At 34.2% G+C, this 27,758-nt stretch overlaps 6 protein-coding genes across 6 annotated transcripts; 1 reads left to right on the forward strand and 5 right to left on the reverse strand.

The window, feature by feature from the left end:
* Positions 1 to 5,159: 5,159 nt before the first annotated feature.
* On the reverse strand, positions 5,160 to 7,694 carry LOC18021905 (lysM domain receptor-like kinase 4). The gene has a single exon (XM_006404797.2). The coding sequence runs from the start codon at positions 7,113 to 7,115 to the stop codon at positions 5,262 to 5,264; it is 1,854 nt and encodes a 617-aa protein (XP_006404860.1). The 5' UTR covers positions 7,116 to 7,694; the 3' UTR covers positions 5,160 to 5,261.
* A 108-nt stretch (positions 7,695 to 7,802) lies between these two features.
* LOC18021906 (E3 ubiquitin-protein ligase RNF185) lies at positions 7,803 to 9,187 on the reverse strand. Its single transcript, XM_006404798.2, has 2 exons — positions 9,048 to 9,187; positions 7,803 to 8,783 (listed from the first exon to the last, which is right to left on the reverse strand). The coding sequence occupies exon 2, from the start codon at positions 8,768 to 8,770 to the stop codon at positions 8,078 to 8,080; it is 693 nt and encodes a 230-aa protein (XP_006404861.1). The 5' UTR covers positions 8,771 to 8,783; positions 9,048 to 9,187; the 3' UTR covers positions 7,803 to 8,077.
* A 1,079-nt stretch (positions 9,188 to 10,266) lies between these two features.
* LOC18021907 (calcium uniporter protein 2, mitochondrial) lies at positions 10,267 to 12,434 on the reverse strand. The gene is made up of 2 exons (XM_006404799.2): positions 11,859 to 12,434; positions 10,267 to 11,036 (listed from the first exon to the last, which is right to left on the reverse strand). Exons 1-2 carry the CDS (start codon positions 12,432 to 12,434, stop codon positions 10,578 to 10,580), a joined length of 1,035 nt encoding a protein of 344 aa, XP_006404862.1. The 3' UTR covers positions 10,267 to 10,577.
* Positions 12,435 to 17,950: 5,516 nt separating this feature from the next.
* Positions 17,951 to 18,343, reverse strand: LOC18021908 (B3 domain-containing protein At1g43171). The gene has a single exon (XM_006404800.2). It carries the CDS (start codon positions 18,341 to 18,343, stop codon positions 17,951 to 17,953), a length of 393 nt encoding a protein of 130 aa, XP_006404863.2.
* A 5,380-nt stretch (positions 18,344 to 23,723) lies between these two features.
* LOC18021909 (protein NUCLEAR FUSION DEFECTIVE 4) lies at positions 23,724 to 26,001 on the forward strand. Its single transcript, XM_024158533.1, is given in 3 exon segments — positions 23,724 to 24,062; positions 24,514 to 25,457; positions 25,533 to 26,001. Coding segments are annotated over 3 exon segments (1,752 nt in total).
* A 200-nt stretch (positions 26,002 to 26,201) lies between these two features.
* On the reverse strand, positions 26,202 to 27,758 carry LOC18021910 (uncharacterized protein YciO). Its single transcript, XM_024158540.1, has 9 exons — positions 27,606 to 27,758; positions 27,416 to 27,531; positions 27,280 to 27,333; positions 27,160 to 27,184; positions 26,962 to 27,084; positions 26,688 to 26,854; positions 26,535 to 26,604; positions 26,345 to 26,443; positions 26,202 to 26,267 (listed from the first exon to the last, which is right to left on the reverse strand). The coding sequence occupies exons 1-9, from the start codon at positions 27,756 to 27,758 to the stop codon at positions 26,202 to 26,204; spliced, it is 873 nt and encodes a 290-aa protein (XP_024014308.1).

The raw sequence follows: 27,758 nt of genomic DNA on the forward strand, positions 1-27,758 counted from the left end.
AGGCAAGAAAGAGGACTGGAGTTGCCTCGACATCGCGTCCCTCAACCTCGAGTCCGCGTCCATCAACCGCTGCCCAGTCGAACACGTCAACTGGAGGAGTCAACAACGTGAGTCTGGGAGTGATTCGAGTGCCTGAGGTTCCAGCTGATGCAGAGGGAATCAGGACAGCCCTTGAAGATGTGGCGTCAGTTCTTGAGCAACTCGGGGTAGTAACGGCCATGCTACGCACTGCAGTCACAGGTAAACCCACTTAAACCCTATTTGAACCTTCGAATTATGTTTGCTCATCGATTGTTTTTAACATCTGTGCTCACAAGCAGGGGGAGAAGATTGAAATCGGTGGATGCATGAACTATGGGGGAGTTTTTGGGGGTTTTAGAATTCTGGGGGAGTAAAGAGAGTTTTATATAAGACATTGTGTTTTATTTCTTAACTCCTTGAACTCGTTTATGTTAAGACTTACACTCCATTGGTTTCCTGGAGTTTCTTGTGGTTAATCGGAATCTTTTGGAATCATTCCCAGAATTGTGTGTGGCTTGTAGTGTGCTTGTTGTTGCTTGTTTGGTCTCAATTTCCCTAACAGGTACTTGTGGAGCACATATGCTAAAAAGGGGGAGATTGAAGATGCAAACAAGGCTGGAGCAGCACATGTAGCAGTCCGACTAGCTCTGGAGCTGACACAGGAAGACTTGCGAAGCAATCTACACACGTGGAGGTGAGCTGGAAGCTGAGCTGGAGCTGCAGGACGTGCTGGACACTTCAAGAGACGAGAAGCTGACGTGGATAGGAAGCTTGGAGTATCTTGGAGGATCTTTGAAGAAAATATCAAGTTTCCTCTATCTTAGGAGAAGATAAGGAAGGTGAAGATTCTCATGAAGATTTGGAGAAATCAGGAGGATCTAGACGAGGAGTAGCCGCAAGTCCTGTTATGTATAAATAGGCGTGTAAAAACCGTGTAGGGTTTTTAACACAACTGAAAGAATACTTAGCAAAGGGTGAGCGAAAATCTGTGAGAGTTTTTGTGAGCTAGTGTGCTAAGGGATTTGGGTGAGAGGTTCTTGAATCACGTATCGATTCAAGAACAAGTGAGACTAGTGTATCAAATCAAGGTGTGTCTTGAGGTTGCTCTAAATCGTGTTCTGTATACTTGTAAGTTACAAACAGATTTACTAGTGAAATATCTTTGAAGAGAAAATTTTTGTGTTCTGTTCTGTGTTAGTTCCCGTATTACTATTCTTACATTTTCAATTATGAATTTTTAATTATTTCAAAATTATTTAGTAATAAATAAATAGGTTCATGTTTTTTCATGTTCATGCATGAATATATAAAGTGTGGATTTTTGTTGGAACAATATTTACTGGATGGATTAACAATCAAGTGATTCTCAAATATGAGAACTTTCCACTCAAACCTAATTAAAAGTGAATGAATTGATTCATGTGCTACTATTTGAAAAAATTTCAAACTTTGGATATGAGTTTTTCACAAACATAAATTTAATTTGTTAATATGGTTAACGTCTTCTAATTTATATCTCCGTGATATCAAAAAAAAAAAATCGAACTAAAAATCTAAACCAACCCTGAATTAAATTCACCCTCCTAGACTACACTTATAAAATACTCACTTACATGATTGACCAAAGATGTATACTGGTTTATTTTAATCTCTGAAAATATTATAAGAAATGAATGGTATACGAAACATCTTATAAAATACTCACAACTTCGCTTACAGTTGTTGCATTCAATTTTTAAAAAAAAAAATATTCAAAATTGACAAACAAAAAATTTTCAAATTATGGAAGATGAATATAGCAAAATCTGAAACAAGGAAGAATGGAGAAAATGAGAAAGTGAAAGGTAAAGAAGGGTAATGAGAATGCGAAGCATAATGCTTGTCCGAGGAATCATACATCGTCTCTCAATGTCTCTCGCTTTCTCTTGTTTTCTTTTCTATCTTTTTTTGTGTGTGTGTGCCTTCAATCAAATTTGAATATATGAAAAGCTCGTGACTTCTTAAATAAACATGAAGAAATTACACAAGTTTTTCCATGATTAAACAGTTCAAAATACAATGATATTATTGGATGAAGAATATTGATCCTGAGGAACTCTATATCAAATTATTGTCAGTTTTCACATAACTTTTTCTTCATACATAGGTAACACTTATATTCATCTAAAAATTGATAAATACTTTTGAAAGTTGTGGTCACTAGCTAGTTCTTTTCTTGGTTGAGTTTCACGTAAGCATACAAAAATATTACTACCACCAGAAACTCTATAAATTTATATTCGATAAATTAATAAACTCAATTAATTCATAAATTTTGTTAATCCTAAATTTATGTTTTGAACCATATAATTTATTTATAAATTAATAACTCTCTAAATTATTTTTACTGTAATTTGCACACAAAAATGAAGTTGCAAGAAAAAACAAAAAACTAAACCACCATAGATTCATATACACCGTGTCTAAATTGTTTTGTTAAATGTAAATGTATTAAATTCAATAATAATGATATTGTAAAAAAAAACTATTGCCTTTAAATGGAAATTAGGGAACAACTTGGTTTTTTTCCTATTGTTTTTATGACAGTCGCAATTCAACCAAAATGCAGTACTAAAGACAGTTGTTAAAGTAAATATGCTGATGCAGTACTGCATGCTGCACTACGCCACGAACAAAAATGATAAACTGCACATGATTGATCAAACACAGTAAATAGAAAAGGTATTTATTTAGATACGTTTGTTTGTCATTATTTTTTTTTTATAAATATTATATGAAGTTTTATCAACCATTCTGTTAGGACCACATTATTGCGGTCATAAGAAATGTTAGAATCAAATAGTTAAAATTTGATAGTTATTTTATTTGCATCGTATTTAATATGGTTACCAACTTACCGTTCCATTTCTTTGTTTGTTCCGTCCTGTTTGTTTTAATTGTTCCGTTCGTTATGCACTGATCACACATGTTCATTACTAGATCTGCTTGTTCTGCACTGCTAGTTCAGTGTGTTGTGATTTTAGTCACCATTCATATCATAAATTTGATTATTTGTTTATGGTAATATATGCGAGTAAATCTGATTAAATTCCATATAAAATCATCAACTTAATTTCAATAAGCATTTTAAATCATCAACTTTTCGTGTGTCCAAAAAAAACTTTAAGTGTTTTTTCTACTTATTTTAAATCTTTAATTATTATCCGTGTGATCATTTTACTTCAATTTGATTTGGGGATTTCGCTTCAATTTTGTCGAGATTTAGTTTATATCGAGTTTTATGTTAACCATTGTTTAACCACGACGAGTACTGTAGCTAGTTTGTTAACGAGATTCGAATAATGTTTCCATTTTCGTTTAGTATCGTTTCGTATATGCTATAAATTAATTATACGAATAACAATTGAAGATTTAAAATGAGTAGAAAAAATACTTGAAAATTTTTTCTGGGCACACGAAAAGTTAAAGATTTCAAAAGCTCATTAATTAAAATTAAGTTAAGGATTTTATATGGAATTTTCCCCTTAGTTAATGGGTAAGTGATACTACAAACAAAGGGACTTCTGGGTAAGTGATACTACAAACAAAGGGACTTCTGAACATGGAGGCGATGGTCCCTTCTTATTCTACTTTTTGTCCATTTGGTGTCAATCCAATGGTTCCTTTCTTCTTTATTTATTTATTTTTTATCTCCTCTTTTTAGCTCTTTGATATACACATTTAAAAAAAAAAAAAATAATTCATTTCTAGCTTGTTCTTTTTGCTTGATTATTTTTTTTTTTAATTGGTGTAGATGATTTGTTTTCTTAAATATCGATATACACTATCTTTTTGGTTTTAAAATTTTCTAGCTTTGGTGTTAGATGCTTTTGTTTGTTTTATTCCCGCCTTTTAAGCACACTCATTTTTGCAACTTAAGAGTGCTTTGTATAGTGGTGTGACCACAAGCTCACTATATGTCTTCGATTTCCCCATATATTTGTGCATCAATATGAATATTTTAGTACTTAATTATATACATGCCATTGTGCATGGAAACTTTCAAAATCTTTTATCGGAAAAAAGAACTTTCAAAATCTAGGCATGACATACTTTTGAATTTTGTTTACTAATATCTTCTTGTATTTGTCCTTTCGAGATTTTGAATAGCTTTACTTTTATTAGACCATTCTAGGTTAAAGTTTGCATATTTTGTTCTTAAATCTTAATTAAAAATCATATATATCTTATGTGAATAACACCACTTCGACATCTATATAACTAATCATTGTACGTTTCTTACACGATACTATGGTTCAAGTTGACAATATTATTTATTTATTGTGTTATAATTGTCTCTGTCAATCTCTAAAATAGATTGTTTAAAGGTAGTTAATAAAAAAAGGGTCCATCTATATAAAGAAATGCAAACTTTGACTTTGAATATATCAGATCCAAATTGGTTAAATTCAGGCCTTCACACATCAGTAGGAGTTAGGACCATGCATGAGATAGAAAAACATTTGCAATGAGTGAAAATAAAAACCTTAAATTGAACTGTCACATGATCAACTATTACATTATTATAAGGAAGAGTTTATACTCATATTAATATTTTGAATAAATAATAGGGATATTATGGGAGACCAAAACATGGTTTGAATAAGTCTTACAAAAATATATTTAATTTGGTAAAAATACTATTTTGTTAAATATTATCTTTTAGTTTATGCAACTTTTTGGCATCATATAGAATTGAACTACGTAAATTTCTTAACATCAGCTGCTTGCTATGTTTTTTTATCGATCCTATAGGTATTTGAACCCATACTGTAATGGCCCAAATACTTTGATCGGCAACTTTGTCAAGTCGGGGGTATTGAGACCTTAATCTCTCTTTACTTGCTAGTGATGTGTTGCGTTTCTATCGGGTTTTATTGCATTTTCACTATGGTTTTTCTGTGTTTTATAAAATCTTTAAAGTTTTGTTATCTTGAGTCATTTCATATAAAAAAAGAACGTTAAAAAAAAGTTGGAGTCAGATTAGTTTTAAGTATTCAAGTCTTTACAGTTAAAAATCAAATATTTATACAAGAATCAACATTTTTTTGTAACTAAATCCATCACAACAACATAAGCTTGTAAGTTCTACCATCCTGCATCCATAATCCTTTTGAGTTGTTGTATTCAACACCGGCAACAAAAACAAAAAAAATATATTCTATTGGGTCAATAAGCGCAAAACATATTGGGCCTTAAATTTAATACGATGATTCCCAGCTTTTCGAAGCCGTCAAGATCTTGGACAGAGACAAAACAATTTCATCCATTGATGGACGATTCAAATGATCTTTTTTCAAACAATCAATCACCAATTTAACCACAAAACTCACTAATCCTTCAGGTAAGAAGCTTCCACGAATCAAGATCTCCTCCATTGCAACGCCTTCGTCGATCTCCTTCTTCAATTCAGAAGCTTCTTTACCAGTAACAATCTCCAAGAACACAACACCAAAAGCATAAACATCAAGCTTAGTCGAAACCAACCCATGTTCTAAATACTCAGGAGCTAAATACCCTCTTGTTCCTTGCACGTGTTTCGTCAAAACGTAATCTCCACCTTTTTCAGTCGATCTTGCTAAACCTAAATTACCAATCTTTGCTCGAAATTCAGAGTCGAGGAAGATATTTCCGCTGGTTAAATCCCTATGAACGTAAGGAGGATCTGCGAAATCATGTAGATAGTTAAGCCCCGTTGCTACGTCTAAAGCCACTTGCAATCTTTGAGCCAAGCTCAAGAACGATTTCGCGTGAATCCAATCGCTTAAGCTCCCATTAGAAGCGTGTTCGTAGACTAAGTACCAGTCTCCTTCATGGAAACAGAATCCAGAGAGACGGATGATGTTGAAATGGTTAAGTTTCGACAATAAGTTTATCTCCTCGGATGCGTTCCCTTCGATTTTCTTGATCATTGCACCATCGCCGTTGATTTTTCCGATGTACCCTGACCCTCCGATCGAGCTAGAGGAAGTGAAATCGCTCGTCGCAGATTGCAGCTCGTGAAATTTGTAAACTTTTAAGGTATCAACCACCATACCTGATAAACCATCCAACGGGTCGAACTCTGATTCTTGATCGGAGATCGGTGGTTTCTTGGCCGTGAAGCTATCGAGATTTGCCCTTTCTTCTTCTTTTTTAGATTTCTTCTTGACCACACAGAGAATGGCTGCACCAATCACAGTCAAAACCAAAGCTCCTCCAAGAACTCCGGCAAGAACATAAACCCAAGTTCTCTTCGATTTCCCACCGTCCGGCGACAATGGAGGCGGAGGAGACGGTGGAGGAGGAGGAGGAGGAGGAGCCAGAGAGTTGAGATTTGAAGGAGGATTCTGCAAAGGAACAAGAATTGTGGTGAAAGGGAAAACTCCAAAATCTTCAAAAGACATTTGGTTAGCTACTAAAGTCTTGTTCGTCTCGACGCCGAATCTCTGGCTGATGATCTCCACCGTGTCTCCAAAAACCACTGTGTAGCTCACAAGATAGTTCACCCCATCTTCATCGACTTGTTTAGCCGTGGGACAAGCGCAACGAATCGGAACAACGATCCTCATACCAGGAAACAGAGAAGTAGACGAAACATTGTTCTGTCTCTCCAAAGCTTGACATGTCGAAAGTCCCTGAAGAGTGTTGTTGGCTATGCGAAAATAAGAATCGTTTGGTTGGATCGTGTAGGTGAGATTGGATTGAGAATAGTTGTTGTTGCCGGAGCAAGAACAAGTTACAGGGACGATGATTTGTTGATCAGAAGGGAAGGAGGAGGTTGTTGAGGCGTTGTTGTTGAGGGAGGAGACGAGAGAGGGGTCAACGGAGAAGAGGGAAGAGATGGAGGAGACGGTGGAGAAAGGAGGAGTTGATCGGAAAATGACGTAGGTAAGGCAGGTTTTGTTGAGGCCGTTACATGTGTAACCGAGAACGGAGGTTGAGTTATCGACGACGGAACAGTCGGTGGTTGATGTGCCGACATAAGGCTGTTGCGCAGTTGCGAAAGGGGAGAGAGAAAGTAAGAGGAAGAAGAAGAGGAGATGAAGTTGAAGTGAGTTCGTGTCGGAAACCATTTGTGATTCTGCAAGATTTCGTTGTAAGGTTCTTTAATTGGATTTAAAGGAATCGTCTGGGGAAAAAAGTCAACTGTTTCTTAAAAGTCAAAATGAACACAAGTGGGGGAATTGGTCTCTTCACGATTCAATTATTAGAATAGATAATATATAAATTTGCACCATATCTTTTAACTCCTACCACACCATTGATATTTGCACATTTGATCTGAGGAAGAGAAAGACCCTTTGAAGCCGCCAAAGACGACTCAACAGGAAGATGACACAAGACACGATTATGTTTTTTGATAGTTTTCGATATTTACTCATTTGAGAAACTCCACTCAAAGCCTTAATACAATAAAATCTAAAGCGAAAACGTGTGACACAAAACTTAAATACTGATAATGATTTGTGTTCTAGGTTAGTTCTTTCTTGAATCAAACATTTTGATACCAGAAGCAAACATGAAAGGATTCAAAGTTTTCTTATCTGAAACAACCATGAAACTGCACTAAAGTAAATCTCCCTTATCCGATGGATATTGTTGTCTCCACCACACCACACCGTGACAGATAAAGAAGTCTAAAGATAGTTAACGAATTTGCGAAATCTTACAATTTTACAAAACAGAACAGAGCATACCAGTGTGTATCTAATAGAGGATGTATCAGTGAGTAAGCATCTATATATGTAAGCAAGCATCTATCAACCTTATGTCATTAACATACACCATTTATTCCACAACATCTAGTTTTCAAACGATGCAAAGAAAAAAACAACACAAAAGCCAAAAAAAGATATAGAAGAGTTGTGTAAAAGAACCTTATAGACCCAAGTTTCCTTCTCCAAAACAGAACCAAACATAGGAAAAGCAGACACAGACTCACTCAGCTATTACCCGTATTTACAGACAATGTTTTGAAACCAAGTAAGAGAGTTGTTGAATCATACCTCGAAACAAAACCAAATGTGTTTTGTTTTCACCAGCAAAGAAATATCAACACGCAAAATCCGATGAGAAGAGCGAGTTTCTTCAGAAACGCATCACTTTGGTTCTGGTGTCCTCCACGAGCCATAGGCTGATTGTGACGTTCTTGTCCATGAGTAGGAACTCCACGGAAACCGGTATGGTAACCACCGTAAGGGTAAACCGGTGTTGTACCATAAAGCGTCGCGTCAGGAAACCCATGGAACTGGAAGTTAAACAAAGAAGGCAACAAACCACCAACACCAAAACTGAAGTTCCCAATCCTAGTTGTTGCCATTGGCATAAACCCACCCATCAAACCAATACCGTAGTTGAAAAAATTACTCGCTGCTTCAGGCTGAGAGGGAGGAGGAGAAGCTGTCTCCGGTCTTTGACCAGCTGGTCGGTTCGGAATCCGCATACCGGGGTAACGTTTCGTTCTTGGGTCGGTCTGGTTCTTGCCTCTACCGTAAAGAGGCACGAGCTTATCGTCTTGGACAAGAGCTTTGCAAACCGGACATTCTTGAGAATGAGAGTGGTGGTGAAGCCATTGGTATAGGCATGGCCAACAAAAGAGATGGCCACAGAGAGTTACAATCGGATCTTGAGCTAACTCGAAACAAATGTTGCATTCAAAGTCGTGATCTTGATCGTTTGCTCCATTGTTATCAGAGTAAGACGTGCTTGTGGATTCTCCTTTCACCATTTCAAAAAAGTTACTGCAAAAACAAATCAAATAAAAATTATGAACTCGAATTATAAAAACCCTAAAGCCTAAATTCGAATCAATTCAATTAAACAAAACCCTATAAAATCTACATCGAGAAGCAAAACCAAAAACCCTAAATTGTTCACGGAGTTTAGAAATTGAGAGAAGATCGATTCGAACCGACAAAGATGAATCGATCAGTGTTCCAACATTGCGAAATAAATCAGATTCTCAGATTCACTAAAATAAAATCAAGAATTAAGAGCAAACTTACATCAAAAGTGATTGATTGAATCAGCCACGAAAGAAAGACAAGATCCCTTAAAAGTAGAGATCGAACGACTAAAGAGAAACATACATCGTGGGAAAACAGATCTCTATGTTGAAAAAGAGATGGTGGTGCACTGGAGAGAGAAACTTCAGGCTATTTCTGTCTTTTGGATTTTCTCTTTTATATATATATATACGTATATATATTTGCTCCTTTTTGGATCTTTTTGATTAATTATGGCCCAATTGAAAAGATTAAGCCCAGGTCTGTATATATTAGTCGACCGTTGATTACTTAGGGTTCTACAAAATTTTGTTTGAGGTTTTCTCTGTCTCCTACAAAGTTTGTATGATTTCTCAATTCTCAATGTATCCAAAAACTGTTCACTTCAGTAAACTAAACAACCTAACATATGAGATTTTTAAAACATTCCAACTCTTAAATTCGTTCTATTTTATGAAATCTATTTAATTCTAACGTTTTTTTTTTGTTTTAAAGCATATTGAACCGAGAAGTAATACTAATTTGATCCTTCTACTAAACTAAACTCTTACCAACCAAAACTATGAACTCTCAAAAATCGATTTGGGCAAAACTTGATAGAAAAGGTTGGCTTGTAATATTTTATTTCCACAAAGATCATCTTTATATTACTTGAGAAGAAATTAAGTTATGACGGAGTGTAGAAGTTAAGCAAATAGCTAAGAGAAATGAATTGATCAGAAGATCTTGACTAGAATCCATTACTTAAACGAAACTACATCTTGTAGAATCATCTTGAATATTTGAGGATACATTTTGCACCTTGCTAAAAAAATCTATCCTTGTTTATCAACCACATATTGTATAACCAATAAATACAACTTGAATAAAAAAACTTAAATTTGGAGGACCATGTCTACCTAGGTTCGCTCACATTCTCTTTAAGGAGAACAACGCTTAATTTGGTATTCTCCAAAGCATTTTTACTCCAGTTCATATACACGGTCGTAGAATTGAAGGCATATCTTTGGGTAACAGGGACGAAACATCCCTAACTACTGCAAATATAAAATCCACAAGAACGTGAAAGGAATCCACGCTGATAAAAAAAAACCTTAACTGTCATATATATTGTGCCTATCCATCACAAGCTTCTCCTATCAGAAACATATACAATCTTCTCATATAAGCAACTTCACAAGCTTCCCGTATAGCTCACCCTATTTACCTTTTGTTGTAATTTATCGAAAATGTGAAATTTTATTGATAAATAATAGCGTTTCTATTACATTTGAAATAGTTATATACATAATGTTACACTTAAAAAAGTAATGAAAACCTTAAAAACAACAACATACTCTTCCCTGATATTACAAAAGCCGCAACAATTCGAACAACTTTTTGTTTTTGTTTTAATGGAAAACTGAAAACTTAATCTACCTATACTTTTTTTTCTTCTTTTTTTTGGGTAGAATTCTCTAGTTAGGAAAAATCAGACACCATTTGAGACAACAACATTGAATCTAAACCAATTTTCGTCTAAACCAAAATCTAACTCTCCATAGCTCCAAGAGTCTTGGAAACACGATCTGAAGGCTTAGTGCAAAACAGCTTCTTCAGTTCATCATACCTCCCAACATCAAACTCATTAAGTTTCATAAGCTTCCTCTGTTTAGCCTCGAACCTACTCTGGTAAAACCCTTCAAAGGAAGGCTCTTTCGATGTCCTGAGGAAGAAAGCATACCCAGCCATAAAGTATATGGACGTGACATAGAAGCAGATTGGCTCCATCACGTCCCACGAGAGTTCCCAAAACGTTAGCCTCATGAACCCAGCGGTCTGTAGGATCAAGTAACCAAGACCAGCCCAGAGCTCTCTCCGAACCAAAGAGTGCGCTTTCACATCAATCACTGCCTTTACTGCTTCGAGCTCTTTCAGCTCGATCCTTCGTGGGTCATTTGGGTTATGAATCTTTGGCAAAGGAAGCAATCCTTCTATTGATTTTGTAACCTGATCAGACACAAGGGAAATAGACAAAAACAGAAAATGTCTGGGTAAAACAAGAACCTCCACCACCTTATTTGAGACACAATTAGCACTCAAAATCACAACAATATAGATCAATGACTAATTAAGTCAAGTAATCTATCCCCATATTCCCTGTTTCTAGTTTAAGATCGAATACCAATTGACAAGAGAACACTAGACTCTCCAACAGAAACTCATCATGTGGTCTTGTCAATTAAGTTCTCCACTTTGATTATCCTAATATCTCCAAGAGCCTGTTAGTAAATGACCGATACTAAAGCAACCTAAAGCTTCTCAAACTCTCTCTCTCTCTCTCTCTTCTGAAATCTTCGTTTTGGGTTTTGTTTTGTATCGAATCGTCATGGGTATTGACTCAATTTAACCTAATGGTCCTAATCCAACCAATGGTTTTTGTTTTGGTTTTGTTTAGGGGGCGGGAAAAAAGTTGTGGTCTTTGTAGAAACTGTTCTTCGTTATCACCACCTCAAACTTGGGAACCTCCTACGTGACTCTGGTAACAGAGGTTTTGAGTTTTCCTGTTGAATTGGAAGCAAAAGAAAGAGATACAACCGATGAAAATGGTATCAGTTTTCGGTAGCTTCCAAAGATCAAAATCGAAAAAACGTATAAACTTTGGGAACCTAATTCCTTTTTTTTTTTCTCAGAGAGTTTTATCTCTCTCTATCTCTCCCAATCAATACTGTTCAAAACAGCTGCAGATTCAGAGATTGATTTCACAGGCAAAATTGATTCAAATATAGAAGATGATTTGATTTCAGATTCGAAACCAAAAGAGGAAATTACCTGATCTGGCCTGAGACAAACGGAATCTCCCAGAACGATGACGTTTGCTGAATCGTCCAACATCTTCGCAATTCGAGATCCGTGATCTGGATCTGAAGAAGCTTCACCGCAAACGCCGACGAACTCCGCGTACGGCATCCAGCTTTTTCCGGTCTCTCTAAGCTTCGTTTTCACGATTTCGATCTGCGCCGCTCTAAGCAGCTTCTTCGTATCCTCCACCGTGAGACCCGACGTCTCCGTCTCCGTCTCCACCTCAGGAATCGCCATAGACGGCGGAGCAAGGCCGTCTAGTCGAATCCGGTCTTTGCTTCCATCCAATTCACGGAGCTTCTCCATCAAGCTCTCTCCCACCGGCATCTGCATAATCTCCGGCCGAATCATGGGGGTATTGTGCAGAAACCTCCGCGAAATTCCGGAATCTCCAGGCTCCGGAGCAATTTTCGTCTCTCCCGATTCTTTGGGAACTCTGGTTCGTACGGCCAACGGAGACGAAGAAATGCGACAATTCATGAGATTCTGAGACGCTACATTCGAGATGTTGAAGAGACGCTTCGACAAAAGCTTCCTCATCGCCATTGATGAAAAAAAATTTCTCTCCCAAGAAACTTCTTCAGAGAGAAGAGAGAAATAACAAAAGAAAAATAAACGTAAGAAATAAAACGTTTTTTAAATGTGAATGAAATATGAACAGAGACTAAAAGGGTTTTATATAGGAAGGGTATCGTTTTCTGTAACAATAATACATTTAATTTTAATTTTAATTCCTAAAAATAAATAATAAATAAGACTCGTACACGTCAGCGTATATCGGAACGTACACGAGAAATTCATTATACAAATTACAACCCAACTTTTCCCGAATATTCGCTTTCGAAACTCTTTTTTTTATGTTCTCGCGAGAAATGTGGAAAGTTAATGGTTAATAGCCGTACACGTGTTCGGGTTAGTATTGGTGATAGTTTGCGGTGGTATCGCAGCCGTCCGATTATATCATTTCCCCAAGTGATTAATAATTGTTTTTTCTTTTTAGAACCTAAATTTGTTCACAACGGCAACAGAGCAGAAGAACTAGGAAACAAAAAGTCTTTTTACGTGTACGCAAACGTGGTTCCACGTATTTTCCTTGTTTTTTTTTTACTTTTAAGTTTTAACTAATATACTAGATTACTTGAACAAATACTCTTTGTAAAGAAAGCTATATTTTGTTTAAGTTTAATAATTAAACTTGTTTATAACAGTGTAGTAACAAATATTCTGATAAAAAAATTTATAAGCTAGCGTGGAAATTCTACAATGAAATGGAAGAGTAATAATTTTTTCTTACGTGGGCAAAAAGTTTGAATTTAGTAAATAAAACAAAATTATATGCCATTAGCAAAAAAAAACTAACTAAAACAAAAAGATATAAATGTTAAATAATAGATTTGTAGGAGGAAAAAAATTTGTGGTTTCCAATGGTTGAGGACTGAGGAGCATGCGTTACAGAATATGCCAACAAGTTGAGCACATAGACAAGTGGGTTAATTAAAACAGTTTTTTTAGATATTATTATTTCTTACAAATATTTTTTTTGAACGTGTTCGTATTTATTTACGGTTCTTTGTTCAAAATATTTGAATTTGATATATATATATATAGATAATACTCGTAAACCAACATTCATTAGTAGCTGCACGAATTTTACTAATAAAATTTTAAAATAATGCATGTTTATTTATCTTTTAGCGCAAAAAGAAAGAAACATTTTGCAATTATGATGATCGCTATTCATGGTTGATACTTTTGGCATATTTTCTAAAGGCTCAAAGAAGTCCCGAAAGTTGGGGAGCTATTATTCCCAAACCTAGTGAAAAGGAGAGGAATTTGGTAAAATTATTGGAGTATTAGCAAATCACACAGCGACACGTAAATATATTACCGTCACCAGTTACAAACTTATTGGAGGTGACAAGCACTGTCCACAAATTGACAAAAGTTTGGCGACGAGAAAAGAATAACCTAGATTTATTACATAAGCAAATGGAAATGGTTTTAAAAAAGTAACAAAATTAATTAGATTGATATGGTCAATTCATCAATTGTGTCTAAGTCTAACAAGTAATTAATTCTAATTATGTTATCAACATTGACTTGGGCCTAATGGTGATGCCAGCAAATGGCACTTGCCACTTATAATTAGACTCATTAATGCTGATATATGACTAACGATACGAATCTTTTTTTTTTGTATTATTATTCAAATGGCACTCACCATTCATTAGCTGCTGGCTAGAGAAGTTTTTCGCAAACGTCGATTTTTTTCTATAAAGGGTTGGATGTTTATTCTTCAAAAAACGAAGTACAAAAATCTAATTTATAATAGTTTCACCTATATTTTATTTTTAAGAAATTGAAATGTATATTTTAACGAACTTTTGCTAGAAACTTTGCCCTAGCAAAAATTTTGTTTTATATTTAACTTGAGACGCCATTAAATAGAAATGGAAACTAAAACACAATTCTTTCAATTTTTGTTAATTAAGCATAGGAGAGCATTTAGAAGTTCAAAATGATATGCAAATACTCTTTCCCTCTATGTTTTTAAATGGAGATTTTTGCAGAGCATTAAGATCTAAAATAATTTCAAACATTAAATAGAAAAATTAATTTATTTCGATATCTTAAAGAAAAATTTAGTTTCTTTTGATAAATTTATACGTATATATTGTGATTCAAGATAGCGTCAGAAAAATATATTATTATGAGAGATTACGACAAATTCTTTTGGTAAACATCTACCAAAAGACAAGGGGCCAAGCCAAAGGGCAAATATCATTTGGCTGGCTGGACCATCAACATCGTTACTTAACAGTAATCCATTTGCCTAATTTTTTATTTGTTTTATTCTTTTGATCGGGCACACTGCATTTCTGTTTAATATTGAATTATATAACGAGTTATACGGATAACGAAAACAAACATTATGAGAAGAAAAACTACATCAAAGATAACATATGAAATTAAGGACAGTTTCCAAAGGTTCACATTGCTTGTATTACCTTAAGACACGGAAATTCCAAAACGGATGGATGCCGTTAACCATATACTATACACCATTAATTGATTTCTAATTTAGCAACAATAACTAACATAAGGAATATGTTTAGAACATTTGGTCACATACAAAAACATCAAATGGATTATCTATCTTAAAATTTAATACACAGAGATTCTTGTCGAACTATTTGAGTACAGTGTTACCAAAAAAAAACTATTTGAGTACAGTATAATCTCTATAAATTAATACTCGATAAATTAATATATTTTTTAAATCCCAAATTAGTTTTTTGAGCTAATTTTTATATTGATAAATTAATAACTCGATAAATTAATAAAATATTGCAGTCCCGGCATTATTAATTTATAGAAATTTAATTTATCGATATAAAAATTAGCTCAAAAAACTAATTTAGTTTGATGCTTTTAAACTACAGTAAAACCTCTAAAAATTAATATTCAATAAATTAATAATTATAATATATTAATGAATTACAGGTCCCAAGTCGGGCCAATGTAAAAATCCATCAAATTTGATAAAATAATAAAATAATAATTTTTTTGAAATTCTTATGTAAAGATATGATCCCAACAAAAATATAAATTAATAATTATATACATTTATAAAAATATATGTAAATATAGTATTCTAAAATATGACTAATGTGTTTGTTTTTACTTAAAGTTGAAATCTCATTGGAGCTTATTTCTTTAATTATTATATCAATAGCTTTTATTGATGTTTTACGATATACATTCAAAATTTATGATAACTTTTAATGTGGTCATTGATTTTCTTATTTGTAAATGTTTTTAAATGTATTTTAGTGTTATCTTCAATTTTATCATCAATAATACGGATAGTAGCCATAGTCTTTTTATAATTTTAAACTTATGAACATGTATATTTTTACATGGATAATCCAATATGGTATTAAAAGCTATTTTATTGCGATAGTTATGATTGTTAAACATAATTTGCATTACGAAATTTGTTAAAATTTTAAAATATAACATTATTCCAAAAAAAAAATTATAAAATTATAAGCGGAAAGCAAATGTTCTCTATAAATTAATTTATAGATAAATTAATATCACGATAAATTAATAAAATATCATAGTCCCGACATTATTAATTTATAGAGGTTTTACTGTATATTGACTAAAGGGATTTGTGCATACATCCTTATACACAAGCTTCTTGTATGCTACGAATCTGATGAAAATCCATTTAGTCATTGACTAAAGGGCTGCGAGTTTTGAATTTGTGGCTATTAGAAAGAAAAAAAAAATATGATTAAGGTTATGTAAAAAGCATGAATGATGATGATAATTGAGATATGCTTCAATCATTCATGCCAAGACGGTCTAAAATCGAAATCCAATCAAACTGTCTACAACCAAAACCAAAACAATGTATTACAAGGAGTGTTTTGAGTATTTTAAGAAGTTTGGTTTGGTGCTTTTAAACTATATTGACTAAAGGGATTTGTGCATACATCCTTATACACAATCTAATTGTATGCAACGAATCTGATGAAAATCCATTTAGTCATTGACTAAAGGGCTGCGAGTTTTGAATTTGTGGCTATTAGAAATAAAAAAAAATATGATTAAGCTTCTGTAAAAAGCATGAATGATGATGATAATTGAGATATGCTTCAATCATTCATGCCAAGACAGACTAAAATCGAAATCCAATCAAACTGTCTACAACCAAAACCAAAACAATGTATTACAAGGAGTGTTTATATATATATACTAAGAAAAAAATTAGAATGTATATTAATAATGTGTTTTGATATCTGAGTCTGAACCGGGATATTATGAACATCAAAACCGCATAAATAAAAACTTTGCAAGCTAGGAAACTTCTCGCATGGACCTCTTCACACTGAAATCTTTAGGAAGCTCCTCGCATGGACTTCCACATGTTGACACTTTCTGGAGAATGAACTTAACACAACTCGAGACACTCCAACATGAGGCTTCCCGATTACGACATCGCTCAAAAGGTTCCTTGCATGGACTTCCTCGCACTAACATCTTTCAAATATGGTCTCCAACAGGACGAGATCTCCACATGCATATTTAGATACTTCATACAGAAACTCTGCAAATGGATTTCCATGTACGATCTCCCAAAATATTAAACCATCCTTACAAGCTCATTGTATGCAACGAAAACGATGAAACCCATGTGTTTAAGGATTTAAACAAATAGTTTCAAATATATATATCATTGCTATGAGAATATTGTTTGTAACTTTCAGGGTGTCTCAAAACACTTCTTTATTTTTAATCTTTATGATATATATCAGTTCAAAAATATTTAACTTTTGGTGTCTTTCAACTAATTTTCCTAGTTATTTACTTTTTCACGATAAAATTCCAATGAACTTATTCAATTTCTCTTTTATCTTTTTTATAGTGCTATAATTAGCTTGTTTTAAAACGTCTTACATAAAGGTCCGAAATTTAAGCTAAAATTTATCGACCCACATTTTTTTTCTTTTACTCATTCTCTCCAACTTGAATATTTTAATGCCATTTAGGGGTCGTGTATTAAGCGTGTTAATGTTTTTGATTACAAACTCATTGATTTCGTTCTTGTTAATCAGTAATAAGTGTGTTGATGTTTTTGATGTATCCTCTCATTCTTATATTGAAGTTGGTTTATAGATGTAATTTTTAGTTATGTTATAACTGGAAGTTTGGACTTTTATAGTTTTATGTAAGCAAAAATGTTCTCGTGCTATGCACGTTAACATATATTAGAAAAAAAACAACAACACTGAACTAGAATATAAAATCTAAAACATGAGGTAAAAATAGGAAAAGCGAATAGTAGATAGATGTAATCAAGCTACATCATCAAATCACATCATTAATCAATACTTAAAGATTGTATAATTACTAGATTAGAAAATACTAAAAAAAAATAAACTAGGAAAAACCAACAATATTTAACTAGAATATAAAATCCAAAACATAAGGTAAAAATAGGAAAAGAATGGAACATAGATGTAATCGAGCTACATCATCAAATCACATCATTAGTCCATAACTAGATATGGAATATTGAGAACAATGAATGTTTCATGTAAGTAATCCCAATAGAGCTCTAGAGTTTCACCTTCCTTGAGATCCATCGAATGTTTCATAGTACTCCAACCAACTCCGAAATAAAATTTATTATTGTCAATACATCTCAGAGTAACTGTGTACTCATCGCTTTTATAGTTAGTGTTGGGGTCTGCTTCAGCTGTGTCGAGGACTTTCACTTCGATACCGTTTTGCAAAGTCTCATGTGTAACGCCTTTCATCTTTTTGAAGACAGACATTACTTGTATTTTTGGTAGTTTCACATTACCATCAAGATCACGCTTTGATAGTTTTTTTGATATGATCATAGCCGGATCTATTCGAAATTCAGAATAATAATTCATCTTACTAAATTTTTTTAACCGAAGATGGTTTTGAAAGTAGAAGAATGATTTGTAAATTTCTCTGCCTTCTTATGTATATATATATAGGAGGCATACCCTAAGAAGAAAGAAAAAAAATTTCAAAATTGGAGAAAATTTAACTCTTCCATTAATATTATCAAAATTGTCTAAATTTCTTTTTTTTTATAATACTCCCGAAATTATAATGGGAAAAGAGCATTTACGCTTTTTTTACAACTAGAAAAATTAAAATAAAATCAGAAACAATTGGAACTCTTATATTAACATTAAAGAAATTGTCATGCTCAACAAAAAAATAATTATTTTTTATTATAAAAGTGTATAAATCTTTACTTTTTCTTTAATGCTCCTGAAATTGAATGGGAAGAGCATGATTTAACTTAGGAAAAAAGCTTGCTTTCAGTAGTAACTAGATGAGTACCTATGAAAAAACATAGGTTTTTCTAAAAGTTATTTTTTTTAATGTCTAAAATTTAATTCAATTCATATTTTTGGTTATTTTTAAATGATCGTAGATATGTAGAAAAAGATTCAAGAAAATTTACCATTTGAGATGATTTGTAACAAATACCTTATTCAAACATAAACTATAAATATGAGGCCTACCCTAGGAAGAAAGAAAAAAATACCCAAAAAGAGAAAATCAGAAAAAATTGGAATTCTTCCAGTAACATTATAAAAATTGTCTAAATCTCTATTTTTCCTTTAATACTCCCGAAATTAAAATGGGAATAAGAGCATTTACGCTTTTTTACAACTAGAAAAATTAAAATAAAATCAGAGACAATTAGAACTCTTATATTAACATTAAAGAAATTGTCATGCTCAACAAAACATAATTATTTTTTATAAAAAGTGTCTAAAATCTTTACTTTTTCTTTAATGCTCCTGAAATTGAATGGGAAGAGCATGATTTAACTTAGGAAAAAAGCCTGCTTTCAGTAATAACTAAGGTGAGTATCTATGACAACACATAGGTTTTTCTTAAAATTAGTTTTTTAATGTCTAAAATTTAATTCAATTTAGATTTTTGGTTATTTTTAGATGATCGTAGATATGTAGAAAACGATTAAAAAAAATTACCATTTGAGATGATTTGTAACAAATACCTTATTCAACCATAAACTATAAATATGAGGCCTACCCGAGGAAGAAAGAAAAAATACCCAAAAAGAGAAAATCAGAGAAAATTGGAACTCTTCTATTAACATTATAAAAATTGTCTAAATTTCTATTTTTCTCTTAATACTCCCAAAATTAAAATGAGAAAAAGAGCATTTACGTTTTTTTCACAGCTAGAAAAATTAAAATAAAATCAGAGACAATTAGAACTCTTATATTAACATTAAAGAAATTGTCATGCTCAACAAAAAATAATTATTTTTTATAAAAAGTGTCTAAATTTTTACTTTTTCTTTAATGCTCCCGAAATTGAATGGGAAGAGCAAAATTTAACTTGGGAAAAAAGTTTGTTTTCAGTAATAACTACATGAATACCTACGCAAACACAATGTCTAAAATTTAATTTAATTTAGATTTTTGGTTATTTTTAGATGATCATAGATATGTAGAAAAAGATTAAAGAAAATTTACCATTTGAAATGATTTGTAACAAATACCTTATTCAAAACATAAACTATAAATATGAGGCCTACCCTAGGAAGAAAGAAAAAAAAACCTAAAAAGGGAAAATCAGAGAAAATTAGAACTCTTCCATTAACACTATAAAATTGTCTAAATCTCTATTTTTCTTTTAATACTCCTGAAATTGAAATGAGAAGAAGAGCATTTACTTATATTATTTTTTTTACAACCAGCAAAATTAAAACGAAATCAGAGACAATTGAAACTCTTCCGTTAACATTATTAAAAACTTTCATGTTTAATAAAAAAAAGATTTTTTTTATATAAAATGTGTCTAAATCTTTAGTTTTCTATATACTCCCAAAATTGAAATAGAGCAGCATTTAACGTGGAAAGTAAGCTTGCTTTCAGTAATAAAAAATACATGCGTTATTCTAAAAAAATTTTTTGCATGTTTAAAATTTAATTCAGTTCAGATTTTTGGACGGTCATATAAATGATTAAAAAAGTGTATTCAATTTACAATTCGAGGTTATTTGTATCAAATACGTTATCCAAACATTAAATTTAAAATGTTTTTTGAAATCCTATGTTATTAAATTAATTAGTGATTTGTAAATGAACTTTCAAATCTACTGTTATTAAAAATATTTTAAGTAGTGAATTACACCATTTTTACACTTTAGTATGGAAAATGATACATATGCATCATTACGTTTGTTCCATCCTTAGAAAATTTTCTAAAAAATTTAGGCACTGAATGATTGTACAATCCATTCCGGATCAGGCCAAAGTCGGATTAGTCTACTTTTTTTATCAATCGCATTTTTGTCTGATTTATTTCGGACCAATTTCAAAACAACTTCGGACAAAAAAACATGTTAGAACGCAATGAATTACACCTTTTTTACACTGTTAGTATGGAAATGATACATATGCATCATTACGTTTGTTCCATCCTTAGGAAATTTTCTAAAACATTTAGGCATTGAATGATTATACCATCCATTCCCGATCAGGCCAAAGTCGGATTAGTCTACTTTTTTTTTATCAATCACATTTTTGTCTGATTTATTTTGGATCAATTTCAAAACAACTTCGGACAAAAAAACATGTAAGAACGCAATGAACTGTAGATGTGTACCAAATTATTACCTTCGTCTGATTTTTTTAGTCTACTCCAAAACTAAAGTGTACCATATGTAGTATGCACCTTAGCGTGCTAAAATATTGGTCTGATTAGTTCGATTCAGAGTGGACTAGATGGACTGAACAATTATTTAAAGCTTTATGTTTGGTTTTGTATGGTAAATCTGGAAGAAACAAAACTGCCAAAAGGCAAGACTTGCTTTCATGTTTCACCAATCTAATCATGTTTCTTAAAAGAGTAAGTTTAAGAATTCTATCTGAGACTCGTGATGGAAGATGACAAAAATTTGTCCCAAGAAAAAAATGTAAAACATGAAAAAAATATGGAGATTTTAGCTGATAAAAATAATGTAGACTCACGACAATGCAAAAAAGTCTACGATATTTAAAATTCACTTAAAACATGTAACTTTACAATAGGCAACACGTCAAAAACTCCTATAAAAACATATTTCACCACAGGAACAAACATCTCTTGTTTAATCAATAACATTTTCATGAGTGAACTTTCTAGCCAATAATCAAATAATGTGTTGTTTTCGCATTTTTTTTTTCAGCAAACAAACAGATTTATTGATTATGGTAAAAATTACAATCTTTGAATACAGCATTTTGACAACCACAAAGGTGGACAAGTTTTTGCAGAATAAAACAGATTATTAGGAGGACCATGTTTAGCTAAAAGATGTGCCGGAGTGTTATTCTCTCTTGAAGTATGCAATGAATATGCATTTGAGGAACAAGTGCTTTCAGTGAAGGATATCAGAACAGATGTTTGAGATTTGATAATTTTCAGATTTGCCATTCAGAACATCGATTAAGAATTTGCAGTCTCCCTCAAAAACAATATTCCTTAGTCCTGACGACCAAGTATGTTGCATAGCTGTTAGTAGAGCTTTGGCTTCTGCTTCTAAAGGTGTTGTTCCCAATCCCATGAGAGAAGCTCCCCAGAAAGAGGGTATTCCTTTGTGATCTCTTACAATCCATCCCGCCGAAAAATTATTGTTGTTCAAGTTAAAACTGACATTAAAGTTACATTTGAACATATCAAAAGGTGGGCATGTCCAAGATTTTAAGCAAGATTTGGAAGATCCAGTTAAATTAGAGTGGGAAGTTCCATGAACTGTTGCCGTGAGCCATTGTGAGACATCAATTTTCGCATCCTTGTTGACATGAAGCAGACAAACGCGTATCTTTCGAAAAATTAAGTTGCATCTTGATTTCCAAATTCGCCATAAGATCCAGAAAGGGAGCAATTTTTCGCTTTTAATATAAATTTTTAAACATGTTGTTTTAGAATTGATTTTTTATTTATTTCAAATAATGTTGTTTTCGCTTTTAATAGAAAATTTTGAGAAAATTTCAGTTTTAATTTTATTATTATAATATTTTAATAAGAGAAAAAAATTAGAAAATGGTATAATGTATTAAATGATTTATATTATCAAACATAAGAAGTATATTGTTCGGCGGCCTTCGATTAATTAAAGGAAACTAATTTGAAAATAAAATAGTCATCGAGATCTATCATAAACTAAGACACAAAGTTGATGGCAATATCGTTATTTCCAAGCTAGATACAAATGCTTCATGCTTGTATCGTTGACCGTTCTTGGCGATTCCATAATAAGTAGGCTGATCGCTCACAGACACAATTTTGTTCACTTCCTCATGAGATATCAGACACAGTTTTGTGAATCAGAGACACAAAGATTGGATCAGAAGTTGAGTCAAATATTTAAATTTGTCTACCTACTTTTTTATCTGTCTGCCTACAGCCTACTTACTAGTATAGTTTCTTTAATAACCAGTGAGTCACAGTGCCGTGCCTAGCTTTATAGAGGCCTAAGACAAATCATAAAATGTGTTTTTTATATGTTTAAATATGTATTTCTATTTATAGTTTATTTTATGTTAATACTATTATAGTTTCTTAAAACAAAATAAAATTTTAAACATCAAAATACCTTTATTGTTGTTGTAGGTCTCAAACATTTATATATAACTATATAATGTTCTTCTACTATATATAACAAACAAAATCATGTATTTTACATATTTGGTTAAAGTTATAAGAAAATATGGCCTTTAAAACTAGAACAAATTTTGGTGGCTTAAGGCAAATACCTTTTTTGATACATGCAAGGCTCTGGTGAGTCATTAGTCATATTATTATATAACCTATAAGGAAATAATGAGTATATTAAGGTTTAAAATATGAATGGTGGTGATAGTTGACAAAAAATAAAAAGGTATGATTGATGATAAAAAAAAAAATGATTCTGAATGCGTAAATACGCATGCATCCCGCCAACAAAATAAAGAAAGTTAAAGCATAATTTATTTTCAATATTCTGTTTTACTTAGAAAGTAGTAGAAACTAAAATTTGTTTTTTTTAACCAAAAAAAAAAAACTAAAATTTGTTTTTTTTCCTAATTAAAATACGGGAAAAAATCCTTGTCCAACTAAAAAACATCTGATTTTCCCCAACTAAGTAATCTAATCTACTCTCTCTACTAGTACACCATGTTTTCTCCTGATTTGCAATCAGACCATAAAGGTTGATTGTAATACTAAAGACACGCAAACACCAAAAAAGCATTTTCAATCTATACCACCTTTAAGATGGCGTGGCCGAGGCGAGAAAGATTGGTATCGTTCATCAACAATAGATGGCTAGTGTTTGTGGCGGCCATGTGGATTCAGTCTTGCGCTGGGATCGGTTACTTGTTCGGCAGCATATCTCCGGTGATCAAGAGCTCCTTGAACTACAACCAGAAACAGCTCTCAAGGCTCGGTGTAGCTAAAGATCTCGGCGACAGTGTCGGCTTCCTCGCTGGGACTCTCTCCGAGATCTTGCCTCTCTGGGCCGCTCTTCTCGTTGGTTCTGTACAAAACCTTGTTGGGTATGGCTGGGTTTGGCTTATCGTCACCAGACGAGCTCCGATTCTTCCTTTATGGGCTGTGAGTTCTTGATTCCATCTGATTCTTTGTTGGGTTATATCAAGATCGTAAAAAAGTTGGTGACTTTCTATTAAAGTTGAAGACTTTCTATTAAAGTTTGCCTTTTGATGATATGTCTGTTTCAAAATCTCCCAAAATCTGCTTTTTTTTTTTTTTTTTAAATCCATGAGAGATTGAGTATCTGTCTTTTACACCTATTGTTCTCAATCGTGGAAACTGAGCTCCATTATTGTCTTCAAAGATTAGAAATGAATAGATTTGATCGATTCATATGAGTTGACTACGAGTAAACAATGTGAGGAGGACATAGTATAGTAGTAAGATTGTGAAAATGCAAGTTTACTTTTGTTGAAACTGGTCAAGTTTACTTTTGTTGAAACTGTTGAAGACTATTTGTTGAAACTGCTCAAGATTGTGCAGGCTATTGACTGAATCTTTGTCATCTTTTCAGATGTGTATCCTCATATTCGTTGGGAACAACGGTGAGACCTACTTTAACACGGCGGCATTAGTCTCCGGTGTACATAATTTCCCCAAGAGCCGTGGTCCTGTGGTTGGTATCCTCAAGGGCTTTGCTGGGCTAGGCGGTGCCATCCTTTCTCAGATATACACAATGATCCACTCCTCTGACCGTGCATCACTCATCTTCATGGTTGCAGTTGCACCAGCAGTGGTTGTTGTCCCGCTCATGTTCTTCATCAGACCCGTTGGTGGTCACAGGCAGATCCGTTCTTCGGATGGCACCAGCTTCACCATCATCTATGCCGTTTGCATTCTACTTGCTGCCTATCTCATGACAGTGATGCTTGTTGAAGACTTCATTGATCTTAGCCATTCAGTCATCACTGCTTTCACCATAGTTTTGTTTGGCATTCTCCTTGTACCCATCTTGATCCCCATCGCAACGAGCTGCTTCACAGCATCAGCTGACCCTCGTGACACACTAGAAGAACCTCTCGTCGGAGATCAGCAAGGTCAAGAACCGGGGCAGTCAGCATCTGACCGTGATCCTGAGCTTATACTGAGTGAAGTGGAAGACGAGAAACCGAAAGAAGTAGACCTGCTTCCTGCGTTGGAGAGACATAAGAGAATCGCTCAGTTGCAAGCAAAGCTGATGCAGGCAGCTGCAGAAGGTGCAGTTCGTGTCAAGAGACGGAGAGGACCTCACAGAGGCGAGGATTTTACTCTAACTCAAGTACTCGTGAAAGCTGATTTCTGGCTCATTTTCATCTCACTCTTGCTCGGGTCTGGTTCGGGCCTTACGGTAATTGACAATCTTGGTCAGATGAGTCAGTCTCTTGGGTATGATAACACTCACGTTTTTGTGTCGATGATTAGCATTTGGAACTTCCTTGGACGCATCGGTGGCGGCTATTTCTCTGAACTCATCGTCAGGTATGACATTACTGCCCCATATACACTGTATGTAATAGGATATTGACAAACCTGTGGCTGTAGAATGATTTGCAGGGACTATGCGTACCCAAGACCGATTGCAATAGCAGTGGCACAGCTTGTAATGTCAATAGGACACATCTTCTTTGCATATGGATGGCCTGGAGCTATGCACATTGGTACACTATTGATTGGTCTTGGCTATGGTGCTCACTAGGCCATCGTACCAGCCACTGCCTCTGAGCTCTTTGGTCTCAAAAAGTTTGGAGCTTTATACAATTTCCTGACGCTGGCCAACCCGGCTGGGTCTTTAGTCTTCTCAGGTCTGATTGCTAGCTCCATATACGACCGTGAAGCAGAGCGGCAAGCACATGTATCCATGTTCGGTTCTGACGACGTCCTGAGATGCCGAGGCTCCATCTGTTACTTCTTGACGTCACTCATAATGTCTGGACTCTGCCTCATTGCAGCCGCCTTGAGTATGATTCTCGTGCAACGTACCAAACCGGTCTACACAAATCTCTACGGCAAAACCCACAGCTGATGTTTGTGTTTCTCATACGTATAATTGTGTTCATCCTCTTATTCTTTGGCTTGGTCTTGGACCTCCCCACACATGTGTATCTGTTTCTGTATCGATTTTGGATTTCACATTTGTAATCTGTATTCACATTATTCATATTCTTCAATGACAAGGAGTCCTGTGTCTAAAATCTAAATGTCAAGATCTATGTTTTCCTAAGTTCACGAAGCGATAAGATCTTGGCGCTCGTCATCCTCAACCACCATCCATGGCAAAATAGGTCCCAGCTGTACAAATAATTCAGAAGTAAAGCTCCTTCCTTGGATGGATTAAGCAGGAACTAAATGTTAGATATCTCTATTACCTTCCCTTCCCGTATGACCTTGGGATATGGTCCTGTCATATCAACGATTGTGGATGGTTGAGCCACTCTTACACCTCCATCTACCACAAAATCCAGACCCTGTATAAAAGAACGAAACATAGAGAAGTTGAGCAACCAAAAGAGCTGGCTTTAAGTCAAGTGAGACTGAGTGTTTAGCTATCTATAATACCTCTGGTCCATACATGTCACCAATTGCGGTTGGGTCAATCATCCATTCATTTTCTTTTGGCCCTTTCACTACCACATTATATACATTATTTACCACATTACACACACATAAATATCCTTACAAGTCATGGTTGGGATTAAGTAAGAAATTAACCTGGTGCAAATCAGCGGTGCATCCATTGCCTGGAGAATAGCTTGGCAGACAGCGTCATCGAAAATCCGGACACCCACGTTTTTCCTGGACGCATATTTCACACTTGTCGTGCCGTACCCGGCACACTGTTTGGGTAATTCTTTGCTTGCAGTCAAGATGAAGGTGTACTGTGCAAACATAGGCCATAGATCATCCTTGTTAATGAACATGAAAACTGTTTTGAGTATTGCAGTTATATGTACATGAGAGTTAAAAAAAAGAAGAAGTGTCTCACAGGTCCAGGCAAGCAGTGCTTGACAGCTCGAAAAACGTTTGCATGACCATGACCATCGCCACGAGGAAACCCCATTGTATAAGTGTCAATGTCCCGAAAGGAACGGCATAAAATGCTAAGTGGCTGCAAGGAAGTTCAAAGAAGAATAAGAAGAATCCCAACTCTGTGGAAGTAACAGATACCATGTTCCTTCCTTACCTTGGAGGATTCAATCTTTTTAATCCTATAAAGGTTCAAAAGGATTTGTGTCAAGCTTAAAAAGGATTGAAAGTAAATGCCATTAAAACACTCTTTTAACACTGAAAGGAGTTAGCTAACCTTCGTAGACGCTCTACAGCCGACTGGTTTTTACAATCACAGACTATTGCATATCTATAGAGCAATGAAATGAAGATTGGTGTATACATAGAGAAAGAAAAACGTGTAGGAAGCAGAGGAAAGGAGAAAGCTTTACACTGTATCAGTGGGAATAACACCAACAGCTCCTTGTTTAAGAAGCTCAATAACAGGTTCAAGTTTCCAAGCATCAGCACCCGAAGGATCGACCTCTATTGACAGAAACTCACCTTCCTATGTTCCAAGAACACCACAATTAAACACCTTTCAAGAATCAGAGTAAAAATGGTGGAAAATGTGGTAACAACCTTGGTGAAGCGAGGAGTAGAGTATTTGAGACGCTTAGGGCTTCTCTTGGCCGCTGCCATCGCAACGAAGCGCCTCCGTGGATCGAAAGAGCCAATGCTCGGAACTGTTGAAAGACGCCGTTGCGTCATCGGGAATGGTAGACGGACCGCCAT

This window comes from Eutrema salsugineum, unplaced genomic scaffold (assembly GCF_000478725.1).
Source record: "Eutrema salsugineum unplaced genomic scaffold, Eutsalg1_0 scaffold_15, whole genome shotgun sequence".
NCBI lineage: Eukaryota > Viridiplantae > Streptophyta > Magnoliopsida > Brassicales > Brassicaceae > Eutrema > Eutrema salsugineum.

What these genes read in the sequence shown, in the direction of transcription:
- LOC18021905 (XM_006404797.2), bottom strand. Translation starts at nt 7,115, where the DNA reads ATGGTTTCCGACACGAACTCACTTCAACTTCATCTCCTCTTCTTCTTC.
- LOC18021906 (XM_006404798.2), bottom strand. Translation starts at nt 8,770, where the DNA reads ATGGTGAAAGGAGAATCCACAAGCACGTCTTACTCTGATAACAATGGA.
- LOC18021907 (XM_006404799.2), bottom strand. Translation starts at nt 12,434, where the DNA reads ATGGCGATGAGGAAGCTTTTGTCGAAGCGTCTCTTCAACATCTCGAAT. An exon ending in TTTGTCTCAGGCCAGATCAG is followed by an intron (nt 11,037 to 11,858) that starts GTAATTTCCTCT and finishes GTGTCTGATCAG; the next exon opens with GTTACAAAATCAATAGAAGG.
- LOC18021908 (XM_006404800.2), bottom strand. Translation starts at nt 18,343, where the DNA reads ATGAATTATTATTCTGAATTTCGAATAGATCCGGCTATGATCATATCA.
- LOC18021910 (XM_024158540.1), bottom strand. Translation starts at nt 27,758, where the DNA reads ATGGCGGTCCGTCTACCATTCCCGATGACGCAACGGCGTCTTTCAACA. An exon ending in GTTATTCCCACTGATACAGT is followed by an intron (nt 27,334 to 27,415) that starts GTAAAGCTTTCT and finishes ATTGCTCTATAG; the next exon opens with ATATGCAATAGTCTGTGATT. An exon ending in AAAAGATTGAATCCTCCAAG is followed by an intron (nt 27,085 to 27,159) that starts GTAAGGAAGGAA and finishes ACTTCCTTGCAG; the next exon opens with CCACTTAGCATTTTATGCCG.